Raw genomic sequence first — 12,984 nt, forward strand, 5'->3', positions numbered from 1 at the left:
ATGGATGGGGAGAAAATTCAAAATTTGGAAGTGTGAATGGCCTTGGGGAGGTCCTCGTGCAGCATCACCTAAAGGTTAACCACCAGGTTGGATCAACAGTAAAGAAAGTGAATGCTATGTTGGCATTCATTTCAAGAGGAAGAGTGTATAAGAGTAATGAGGGTCTATAGGGCTCTGGTGAGACCTCATTTGGAGTACTGTGTGGAGTTTTCCGTCCCTTATCTTAGAAGGGATGTAATGAGGTTGGAGCGAGTTTAGAGGAGATTTACGAGGATGATTCCTGGAATACAAGGGTTAACATATGAGGAGCATTTATCGGCCCTTCGACTGTATTCATTGGAGTATAGAAGAATGAGAGGAGATCTCATTAGAAATATTTTGAACGGTGAAAGAATTGGACAGAGTAGATGCGAATAAGGTGTTTCCCTTGGTGGTTGAATCCAGGACAAGAGGAGAAATTTATTTAGCCAGAGGGTTGTGGAATTCATTGCCATATAAAGCTGTGGAGGCCAGATCATTGGGGGAACTTGAGGAGAAGATTGATAGGTATCTAATTAGTCAGTTTATCAAGGGATATGGGAAAAAGGCCAGAATTTGGAACTCAGTGTTTAGGTCAGGGTGGCATTGCAGAGAAGACTCAATGGACGGAATTGGCCTACATCTGTTCCTTTATTTTGTGATCTTGTGATAATGTGGGAATCAAAAATCTTTTGGAAAGCAATGATTCTTCAAACAATAATTTCTGAAAATTGAATCCAGTTTTCATTTTTAGATTATCTCTATGTTTTCCCAGCTTTGATGCCTTTAATAAGTACACTGCTTATAGTTTACATTTTTATTAGAAAGGACACATTCATTTTGTGCTCTGAAAACTGTACAGAAAACTGACAAACATGGATATAGGAAACCAGAACCAGTTTAACCAACCATAAAAGTAGAATCTTGTAGGTCAACGATTATTAAACACATGGCATAACATTAGCTTTACTCTGTCATTGTACATAACACTGTTAAAGTTTGTTAACTTAACAGGAAAATTAAACACTGTAGAAAGATATTTAAGCTAAAAGTCAATAAGTGTAATAATTACATATTATACAGCAGGGCAGCCAAGGCCTTGTGCTTTCAATTTATATATCTAAAATCTTGACGGGTACATCACAGTTTTTAAGTATGTTCATTGTATTTACTGTTTGAAATTTCATTTTTTAATATAATACAGAATATGACAAGAAAATGCCATTAAATTTTGATGCAAAAAATGCTTGCATATCAAGCAATCAACACTAAACTGGTTACTTGTTTTTTTTTAAATATGTTTATATATATATTTATATATAGATATATATAGATATATATATATATATTTGCCCATTATTGTCTTTGATAAGAGTTTCTGGACTATGAGTACTGTGTTCGCTAGCGTGTTTTCTCACCGCAGTGAGACAACACGACGCTGACTGCATCACAAGGTTTAAAACATCTCTCTGAGAACAAGATATCTGTACTGTATAAGGTTTCAAAAGAAACCAATCTGTTTTAAAATTTAAAAAAAAGGTCGCTCCTCAGATCAGACTTCAGTCTGAAGGTCAATGATGTCCTGTCCACCGAGTGGTATCGTGGCTCCAGTTTTCTCCCATTCCACTGTTCTCATTTCTAAAGGAGAGTGTTGAGTGGGATCCAGTTCCTTTTTTATCCATGTGGGTGGAGACTGTATTTTTCGGATCCCTTCCCAAGGCCGCTTGATTGGAGTCTGCTTCTCCTGCTGCTGTTCCGATGAGAAGCTTATTAGTTAGTTAAGACCAGGGAACACAAGTCAAGAATTAGACTCTAATCCTATGAAGTACATGCACATGAGAACTGAGGTAAATGCAGAAAACTAGGGATTAACTATGTTAATCAACATCTGAAGGTGAAAATGTTACTTTCAGCCTGGAAGCATGTTTGGAACTGAATGCTGTATTTTTCAATATGCTCTCATGTTGCGTGAGCATGTGCTTGTGGTTAACCCAGGATGATCAAACTTCCCTCTGAACATAATGGTTACTGTGAGGCCATGACTAAATCATTACCTTCCCAGGTGAGTGATGGAAGTGAGCTCAATGCGACACAATCATTTGGACAGACAATTTACTGGATGACCGTAAAATGAGTGAGGAAAATTGCGTCCACTTTGGTTTCTTTTAGAAATAAAGTTCTTCAATCTTTGAAGCCAATTTATTGGTTTGCACACAAAATATGTTCACAGCAAATGTAAAACAAACTCCAGGCTACCATTACTGAAATCTTTCCAGGGGGATGGGTTGATGGGCCTATAAAGAACAATTCCTAATGAAGTTTGCTCACTTCACTGCCTTAGAGTGGCTTAGTTTCCGCTCACTTCTTTAATAGCAGGAAATAGTTATGGGCCAAGATGGTTTTCTGAGCTGAAAGGGTTAATAAGTTGGATCAGTATTCTTTAGGGTTGGGAAGAATGACGGTTGATCTTACTAAGACATACAAGGCCCTAACAAGGCAATATCATGTTAAGATGTTTCCACTTGAACAAGGGGTGTGGAGACTCAGTTACAAGAGTCTCTAAAAACTGAAGTGTATAGGAATTTCTTCTCTGGAATACTCCACCCTGAAGGGCTTTGGAGGCAAGACCATTGAAGGTATTTAAGGAATCAGTTCATGGAAACAGGCCCTTTGGCCCAACTAGTTTTTGCTGTTCAATTGAATCTTATTTTGTTGCATTCGGTCCATTTCCCTCCAATTCTTTCCAATCTATGTACCTGTCTAAATGTATTTTTAATGCTAAGATCTTAAATTAAATGTTAAATTTAGACATACAGCATGGTTTCAGACCCTTTCGGCCCATGAGCTTGTGCTGCCCTAATGAAACCCAATTGACTTACAAGCCTGGGATATTTTGAACAGTGGGAGAAAGCTGGAGCACCCAGAGGAAACCCATTCAGTGTCAGGGACTGTATAAACTCCTTCAGACAGTGCTGGATTCAAACTCCGGTCGCTGACGCTGTAATCGTGTCACGCAAACAGTGCCACCTTTTTGTCTCCCACATCTGGCAGCTTGTTCCATATACCCATCACCCTCTGTGTGAAGATGCCCATCGTCCTTTTACAATCTTTCTTCTCTCACTTTAAATCTATGCCCTCTATTTTTTAGATTCCCACACCCTGGGAAAAAGGCTCAGACTATTTACCTTATCTATGCCCTTTGTGATTTTATCCCCTGCAACCTCTGCAACCGTGTCTGCCTGTCCCGCATCGGACTTGTCAGCCACAATCGAGCCTGCAGCTGACGTGGACTTTTACCCCCTCCATAAATCTTTGTCTGCGAAGCCAAGCCAAAGAGTAAGGTCACACCAAGCCTCTAACGCTCCAGGGAGAAAAAGTTCCAGCTTATACAGCCTTTCCTCAAAATTGAAACCTACCAGTCCCAGCGACATTCTCATGAATCTTTTCTGCACCCTTTTCATCTTAAGAATCTTTCCAACAGGTGAGTGACCAAATCTGTACACAAAACAGTACTCCAAGTGTGAGCTCACCAACATCTTGTACAGTTCTAATAATGATGTCTCTAGTCCTTTAGTCAATTACCTGATAATAAAGGCAGAATAAAAAAACACCTCCTTCACCACCCTTTCTACTTGTGTAGTTCCATTATTCTCACATATTTTCACAGAATTTAGAATGAAATTCTTTAACTTTTGCCTACCGTAAGGCAGACAGAGAGTTTCCACTTTGTCCAACACCCACAAACGGAAAACTACAAAGCCTTGTGTTCCTATGCGGTCTCCTTTCCCAAGTACTGACCAGGCCTGAGCCTGATTAGCTTCCAAGATCAGACAATTTCAGGTATATTCAGGTTATTGGGAGGTACCACTTTCATAGAACTATGTACCTGAATCTCCAGGTCCCTCTTTTATAACATTACCCAGGATCCTACAATATACTGTGGAAGTCCAACCCTAGTTTACTCTACAAAAATTTAACACCCCAATTATTATCTTTGGCTTGGCTTCGCGGACGAAGATTTATGGAGGGGGTAAAAGTCCACGTCAGCTGCAGGCTCGTTTGTGGCTGACAAGTCCGATGCGGGACAGGCAGACACGGTTGCAAGGGAAAATCGGTGGGTTGGGTGTTGGGGTTTTCCTCCTTTGTCTTTTGTCAGTGAGGTGGGCTCTACGGTCTTCTTCAAAGGAGGTTGCTGCCCGCCGAACTGTGAGGCGCCAAGATGCACGGCTTGAGGCGAGATCAGCCCACTGGCGGTGGTCAATGGGGCAGGCACCAAGAGATTTCTTTAGGCAGTCCTTGTACCTCTTCTTTGGTGCACCTCTGTCACGGTGGCCAGTGGAGAGCTCGCCATATAACACGATCTTGGGAAGGCGATGGTCCTCCATTCTGGAGACGTGACCCACCCAGCGCAGCTGGATCTTCAGCAGCGTGGACTCGATGCTGTCGGCCTCTGCCATCTCGAGTACTTCGATGTTAGGGATGAAGGCGCTCCAATGGATGTTGAGGATGGAGCGGAGACAACGCTGGTGGAAGTGTTCTAGGAGCCGTAGGTGATGCCGGTAGAGGACCCATGATTCGGAGCCGAACAGGAGTGTGGGTATGACAACGGCTCTGTATACGCTTATCTTTTGTGAGGTTTTTCAGTTGGTTGTTTTTCCAGACTCTTTTGTGTAGTCTTCCAAAGGCGCTATTTGCCTTGGCACGTCTGTGTCCCCACCATGACTACCAGCCCCCGCACATCTTCATCGGGCACACAAAACTCAAAACGGTCAACCAGTTTACCTATCTTGGCCCCAATTATTATAGAACCATAGAAAAGGACAGCAGAGAAGGAAGCCCTTTAGCCCATCTAGTCTGTGCTGAACTATCAGGTGACTTACACGTACTCCACCATCTTCAATGGTGTTCAAAGGTTTTGAATTATTTCCACTCACAAAGGCCTCTTTTTTCTTGAGTATAGCTTCAATATTTCTGGTAATCCAGGGTTCCATAATCTTGCTAGCCTTGCCTTTCACTCTGATGGGAGCAAGACCTGGAGACATTTTTTGTTAAGTTTGGGAAACTGAAGGCAATAGGAATCAGCACAAAATGTGAGTTGAATCCTGAAGCAAGTCATGGTCTTTCTGAGTTGCAGGATAAACCTGAGGAGTTAAATGGCTTATACCTCCTCCTATTTCTTTGAGTTTATGCATTAATTCAGAAACTAGTATCAATACATCTTACAATTTGGCAACTTGACAATATATTGCCTCATCTTTCAAGAAGCCTTGTTTGGCTCTTCAATCAAAACTTGAGGACAACTTCAATTATGTAAATATCTATCGACCTAGCTAACCTTTTTTAAATTGATCATCTCTTTTTTGGCTTATGGCGCATTACCGTAACTTAATTTATGCTATTTTTGTTAGTGTATCTTACAAATTTGTGTGACTGAAGCAAATAAGAACTTTGTTGTATCTGGTACAAGCTCTCATAATTTAAGAAAGGATATGCTGACATTTGAGAGAGTTCAGAGAAGATTCACAAGGATAATTCCGGGAATGAAAGGTTTATCATTAAGAGGAATGTTTTATTGCTCTTGGCCTGTCCTCATTGGAATTTAGGAGAATGAGAGGGAGGGGGGGTGGTGGGATCTCATTGAAATATTTCAGATGTTGAAAGGCATTGTCAAGGTAGATGTAGAAAGGTTGTTTCCCATGGTGGGAGAGTCTAGGACAAGAGGATTGAAAAGTGTCCACGAACAATGGAAATGCAGAGAAATTTCGTTAGTCAGAGGGTGGTTAATCTGTGGAATATGCTGTTAGGCTGTTATGAAGGCCAAGTCATTGGGTGTATGTAAGGCAGAGATTGATAGGTTCTTGATTAGCCAGTGCATGAAAGGTTATGAGAAGGCATGGGAGTGGGGTAGAGTGGGAAAATGGATCAGCTCATGACTGAATGGTGGGGCAGTCTAGATGGGCTGAATAGCCTATTTCTGTTCGTGGTTTTACATCATATTGTATCATATCACAAATTACAAGATGAAGGAACAAAAGTAGGCTATTCAGCCTATCGATTCTGCTCTGCCACTCCACCATGAGAAAAACCTTCTCACATATAGTTTCAATTTCCAGCCTTTTCCCCATATCCCTTGATACCCTGACTAATTAGCTACCTATCAATCTCCTCCTTAAACTCCCCCAAAGATTGGGCATCCACAGCCATATGTGGCAATGAATTCCACAAATCCATGACCCTCTGGCTAAATAAATTTCTCTTAATTTCTGTTTTAAATGGGTACCCTCTTATTCTAAGACTCTGCCCTCTTGTCCTGGATTTGCCCACAACATCTATCCTGTCCAATCCTTTGAGCATTCAAAATGCTTCTATGAGATTCTTCTACACTCCGATCAATACAGTCCAAGGGCCAATAAATGCTCCTCATATGTTAGCCCTTGTACTCCAGGAATCATCCTCTTAAGTCTACTCTGAACTCTCTCCAACATCAGTAAGATAAGGTAAGGGGCCCAAAACTGCACACAAAACTCCAAATAAGGTCTTACCAATGCCCCATAGAACCTCATCAACATCTCTTTATTCTTGTGCACTAATCCTCTTGAAATGAATGCCAACATAACATTTCTTTACTGCCGATGCAACTGCTGGTTAACCTTTAGAGTATCCTGCACAAGGACCCCGAAGTCCCTATGCACTTCTGAATTTTGAATTTTATCCCCATCTAAATAATAATCTGCCTGTTTATTTCCTCTTCAAAAATGTACAACTGTATATTTCTCAACATTGTATCTCATCTGCCATTTCTTTGTCCCCTCTCCTAAACTGTCCAAGTCTCCCTGCAACCTTTCAGTTTCTTCAACACTTCCTGCTTCTCCACCCATCTTGGTGTCATCTGAAAATTTAGCCACGAAACCATTTAATCCATAATCTAAATCATCGATATACATTGTAACAAGATGCGGCCCCAAAACCAACCACTGCGGAACACCAACCCCTGCGGAACACCACTAGTAACCAGCAACCAACCAGAACAGGATCCCTCTATTCTCACCTTTGCCTTCTGCCTATCAGCCAATGCTCCCTCCAATTTAATATCTTTCCTGTAATTCCATGGGCTCTCATCTTATTAAGCAGCCTTTTGTGTGGCACCTTATTGAAGGCCTTTTGAAAATCCAAATACACAACATCCACAGGCTCTCCCTTGTCTATCCTTTTTGGAATTATCAAAAAAAAACTTCCAAAAGATTGATAAGGCAGGATCTTCACTTCATGAAATGGTGCTGGCTTGGACCTTTCACGTCATGCACCTCGAGCTAGTGCATAACCTCATCCTTGAGGATCGACTCCAATAACTTTCCAACTTCTGATGTCAAACTAGTATCAGGTCAATTAAACCCATGTGTTTTACCAATACTAGAACTTTTGCTGATCTGTAGTACCTGACAATTTTATGGTAGAAAGCAGCCAGTCAGGGTGACGTAACATATTCTGCAAGATTGGTACATTTAAAAAAAATCACATAATTTATTTTGTTATTTTTATTATAATTATTGTTATTACTAAGCATGATAAGCTTAACTCCCCTTTCTCATCTCTGTCAGGTGCACCTTTCCGCACAAGCTAGTTTCTCTACATTTATTTCCTGCCGCACAAAGTATATTCCTGTAAAATTTTGAGTTTTAAGACTTCCATTGAGGTCACTTGTTTATCAGGCTATTCAACTGAGCATGTTGCCACAGGCCACCTGAAAACAGTGAACTGTTATGAATTCAATTAAAAAAGCATTCTACTTACATTGAGACTGGCTTTATCACTTCCTGCTGAAGAAACGCTCCATCGTTTCACTGCCTGTTAATAAAGAAAATAATTTTCAAAACTAAAAATGCAAAAGGACAGTGCTCAAACATTGGAGTCAGCCTTTACACTGCAATAAGCTGCTGGAAGAACAGTAACCCACTTGTGCTCATGGGGAGTAGAGCTTCAGCATTAAGACCAAAGCAATGAATGCATAGCAATTTTTAGAGAAACTCCAATGCCAACATGATATTCATTGAAATGTGTAAGATTCTGACAGGGCTCTATAGAGAGAATGTTTCCTCTGACTGGGGGAGGTCTACAATCATGGGTCAAAGAACTCCAAGTAAGATATTTAGGACTGAGATAAGGAGAAAATTCTGTACCCTAGAAAACTGTGGAGTCCATGTCACTCTATATATTTAAGGCCAAGGATTTTTTTTTTTGCACACAAAAAGAATATGTGCAGATAGCAGGAATGTGACATTGGAGAATTGGGTATGATCTTGAACTGTAGGACAGACTTAATGGGATGAATGGCCTATTCTGCTTCCTGGTTGATGCATCTATTTTCTTTAATCAAAGCAAAAATGTATTTGCTTGGTTATATCCTGGAAATAAACAAAGTCATTTCGCCAAAGTCATTGCTTGGATTCCTTGCTGATTAAATTAACAGGAGATTTAGCTTGGTATAATGTACTTTGATGGTAATAAGATTGGTTATCAGGCACTGTGATTATCAGTTGTCATTTGGTTGGTGGCAATCTTGCCTGGACATCAGAAGGCTGTGGATTCAAGCTCCTCTCTAGAGACTAGAACACAGTTGATATTCCTTTACACCCTTGCATTTAAATGCTAATTTGAGGCCCTGCCTCCTGTCTTAGATCCATGTAAAAAGTTCCAATTATTATTCCTAAGGATGTGGGAATTATTTCTGCAACTTTGCTAATATTTAATCTTCAAACTTCAGCAAGTGTTTAGCCAAGCCATTACTGCATTGATATTTGTGGGAGCTTCTGGTGAACTGAAAATGCTGTATTTTCCATGTTACAGCTTTTTAAATGACTGCAAGGCATTTTGGACATGCTGAGATTGTGAAAGGCATTGAATAAATGCAAATAAGTCAATGTATTATATTACCATTTTACAATACCGTTCCATTGGATTTTTCAATTTCCACGATTTACAATTATAATGTAGGGGATCAAATGGGAAAAATTATTACATGTAATTTAGAAAGACATTGCTGTAACCAGTGAATATTATCATGTATTTTTAGATGAAACTTAGGTACCAAAAAAAAATTGCAAGGCCTGATACTGCAATTAAAGTGCTGGCTTGGTATTCCTGATCAGAGCAATTATAATAAGGACAATATTAATAATTTCTGTTCACTACATTACACGATGATAAATGGCAATTATTACCCAAAAAATTTTTCTTCAAGCATGGAGAGCAATTGAATTCCAAATGGGAGCTGAGAGACAGCAGGAACTACCATAAAGCAACAAAATGTGGCAACTCATAGAGCTTTGTCAAAAGAGAAATCAATAAGGATCCGGGGAAAACTCTTCACTGGATAGTGCCTTGTCTAAAATAAAGGATGATGGTCTTGCTCAGGGCTAATCCTTGTCAGCTGCTTTATCAATGACTTTCCCTCTATCACGAGGTCAAAAGGCAGAATATTCAAAGATACTGATGAATGCCCCTTGCTTTTTTGATCTATGGGAGTGACATTTACTTGTGGACCATAGGGGCCATTTCTGAATCTGATGACGGCACAAAAGAAACTGCAAAGTGAAGGGGTGCAGCAGGATACAAATAGACTGGTGGAATGAAACACATGGCAGATAAATTCCCACTAATTGGTAGTGCAAATGGTGCGAAAAGGCTCAGTGTCCATCTTGCTGTAACTGAAGCTCAAACTCGACGCCAACATCATCAGAGGAGGAACGAGGGCGGCCATCTTGCCTCGCCATGAGGTCGACGGCATCTTGCCCGCGGGCAACCCAGGATGGTGGGGGCCACACAAGTAAGAATTATAGAGTCTCTGGGGACCTAGCCTCAACAGTCCTAGATCAGGACAGATCTCATTAGCCCAGCAAATCCATAGTGACTGTGAAGGTAAATGGACATTCCACTAAATGCCTAATCAACACAGGCTCTACTGAAAGCTTCATAGACTCATGGACTGTGCAAGAATACAACCTAAAGATGTATTCTTCCAATTACTGCATATACCTTGTGTCTCATTTGCACTCTATGTGCATTCAAGAACATTCTATTGTACATTGTATAGTGCTATTGGGTCTGGACTTCCTGTGTCACCTTCAAACCGTGACCTTGGAGTATTCTGGTCCCTTCCCCCCATAATGGTTCAGAACGAAGGGCCTCTAAAATCAGAACCCACATGCAGCCTCTCCACACTGAATATCGACCCCCCCCCCCCACCTCCCTTCCTGAATCTGACCCAGAATGCAAACTTATTGCTACCAAGAGCAGGAGGTACAGCGCAGCAGATCAACACTTCATAAAGTCTGATACACAACGTCTGCTTGACGAAGGTATCATCGAACCTAGCACCAGCCTGTGGAGAGTGCAAGAGGTAGTTGTAAAAGGGGAAAACAAATCCAGGTTCATAATTGACTATAGCCAAACTATTAATCGGTACCCACACCTGGACGCATACGCCCTCCTTCGAATTTCAGACATGGTAAATTATATCGTGCAGTATTGGGTCTATTCGACCATTGATCTGAAAGCTGCTTATCACCAGCTGTCAATCTGTTCCGAGGACCATCCATATATGGCATTTAAGGCTAATGGTCATCTCGATCAATTCCAGAGGGTCACTTTCAGTATTACTAATGGGATTTCTGTTCTCCAGAGGAAGATGGGCAGAATGGTCAATGAATGTGGGTTGAAGGCTACCTTCCCCTACCTCAATAATGTCACCATCTGTGGCCATAACTTGGAGGACCATGTTGCCAACCTTCAGAGTTTTCTCCATGCAGCGAAAGCCCTGAACCTCATTTATAACTCTAGTAAGTGTGTGTTCAGGACTAAACATTTGGCTATGGCTACGTGGTGGAGAATGATATAATTGGCCCCACAACAATAGGATGCGCCCCTTGTGAGAACTCCCCGTTCCCAGGACCACGAAGACTTTGAGGAGGTGCCTGGGGTTTTTCTCATATTACGCCCAGTGGATCCCTCAATATGCTGATAAGGTTCAACCTCTCTTAAAAGCCACTTCTTTCCCCCTCTCAGCCAAAGCCCAGATGGGTTTTAACTATTTCCAAAACGACAATGAGAAAGCCGCTATGCACACGGTGGACAAGATTGTACCTTTCCAGGTGGAAAGCGACACTTTGGATGTGGCCCTGATCACATCCCTCAAGCAGGCGGGCAGGCCAGTTGCATTTTTTTCTCAGCCATTGCAAGGCCATGAGCTCCAAAACCCCTCTGTGGAGAAGGAGGCTCAAACCATTGTAGAAGCCGTGAGGCATTGGAGACACTACCTAGCTGGTAGGAAATTTACGCTCCTCACTGACCAGTGCTCGGGAGCATTTATGATTAATAATGTAAAGAGGGGAAAAGTCAAGAATGACAAGATTGTGAGGTGGAGGATTGAGCTTTCCACCTACAATTATGACATTGCCTATCAGCCAGGAGCCCTTAATGACCCTCCAAGTGCCTTGTCCAGAGGAAGCTGTGCCTCTGCACCCACCCGCCAACTGTGCTCTCTGCATAATGAACTCTGCCATCTAGGGGTTACCTGCATGGCGCATTTTTTTAAGGCTCGCAATCTGCCCTACTCCATGGAAGACTTCAGGAAAATGACCAGGATGCCAGGTCTGCACGGTGTGCAATCCGCACTTCTCCCGCCCTGCAAAGGTGCACCTGATCAAGTAATACAGGCCCTTCAAACGGCTCAATGTTGATTTTAAGGGACTTCTCCCCTCCATGAATGGGAACATTTCCTTTCTCTCTATCATCGGTGAGTACTCCCACTTCCTGTTTGCCATCTCATGTCCAGACATGTCCACTTCATCAGTCATAAAGGCCCCAGATTCCATTTTCGCCCTGCTCAGTATCCCGGCTATATACATAGCGATCGGGGGTAATTTTTATGAGTGACGAGGTATGTCAGTACCTCCTGGCGAGAGGCATCGCATCCAACAGGACTACTAGCTACACCCCCAGGAGATCAGGCAGGTTGTAAAGGAAAACTTCACGGTCTGGAAGGCTGTTAAATTGGCCCTCAAGTCCAAAGGCCTTCCAGACTCATGCTGGCAGGAAGTTCTTCTTATGGCACTCCATTCCATCCAGTCACTACTATGTACATCAACCAATGCTACTCCTCACGAGCTCCTATTCAATTTCAAGTGAATGTGGTCATCAGGAACTACATTCCCAACCTGGCTCACTACTCCTGATCAAGTCCTTCTCAGGAAGCACATGAGGAGAAGCAAGACCAACACCCTGCTGGAAAGGGTGAAACTACTCAACGCCAATCCCACATACGCCAGATGGCAGGGAGGACACTGTCTCCATCAGGGACCAGGCACCTGCCGGAACAGAGGGTCTATTGCCACAAGTGCCCTATGAGCTACGGAGCTCATTCTCGCCACTCCCAGTCAGGGCCTCAGGGAATCCGGTTGAGAAGGAAAGTGCATCCACCTCCACCATCGAGCCAGAGATCCCACCCGCAACTCCTCCCTTACAAGGGGACCAGGAGACCCAAGGCCCTCCCATGCTTAGGTGCTACAAACCCCCAGACAGCTTAATTTGTAAATAACTATATATTTTTTTTCTGAATCAATGTTCTCGGTCTTCATCCAACAGACCCTAAATTCTGCAGGAAGAGGTGAATGCAGTGAACTGAGATTCACTGGTGGTGTGTTTTAATGATGGCTGACTCCGCCTCCCAGCTCCACCCCCATCTACCCATATATAACCCTGGTTTCCCGCCTAAGCCCTGAACCCCTCTGAAGACCACTGCATGACACTACCCTCAATTATAAGCCAATAAAAGCGCACATTCTCTTTCTAGTCATGAGAGCTTTTATTCACGCTACGCTCCTTCTGTTCGGTAAGGATTTTTTTTCATTCTACGATTGTTAAAATGCATTTGCAAATCATCAGAAAGTTAAGCAGGTCATGGATGCAAAA

General features: G+C 42.2%; 1 protein-coding gene across 7 annotated transcripts in view; it reads right to left on the reverse strand.

Annotated features, from left to right (window-relative positions):
• Window positions 1–825: 825 nt before the first annotated feature.
• The window catches only part of adgrb1a (adhesion G protein-coupled receptor B1a), a 651,114-nt gene continuing 638,955 nt past the window's right edge, over window positions 826–12,984 (reverse strand). For 5 of the 7 annotated variants that reach the window (XM_069922257.1, XM_069922254.1, XM_069922255.1 and 2 more), the window contains 2 exons: window positions 7,810–7,863; window positions 826–1,768 (listed from right to left, as the gene is read on the reverse strand). In XM_069922257.1, the coding sequence (XP_069778358.1) occupies window positions 1,571–1,768; window positions 7,810–7,863 (252 nt within the window). In that variant the 3' untranslated portion in view covers window positions 826–1,570. The remainder of the gene's footprint in view (window positions 1,769–7,809; window positions 7,864–12,984) is intronic. The other 2 variants (XM_069922256.1, XM_069922252.1) reach the window with 1 other exon arrangement.

Source organism: Narcine bancroftii, chromosome 2 (genome assembly GCF_036971445.1).
Source record: "Narcine bancroftii isolate sNarBan1 chromosome 2, sNarBan1.hap1, whole genome shotgun sequence".
Classification (NCBI taxonomy): Eukaryota; Metazoa; Chordata; class Chondrichthyes; order Torpediniformes; family Narcinidae; genus Narcine; species Narcine bancroftii.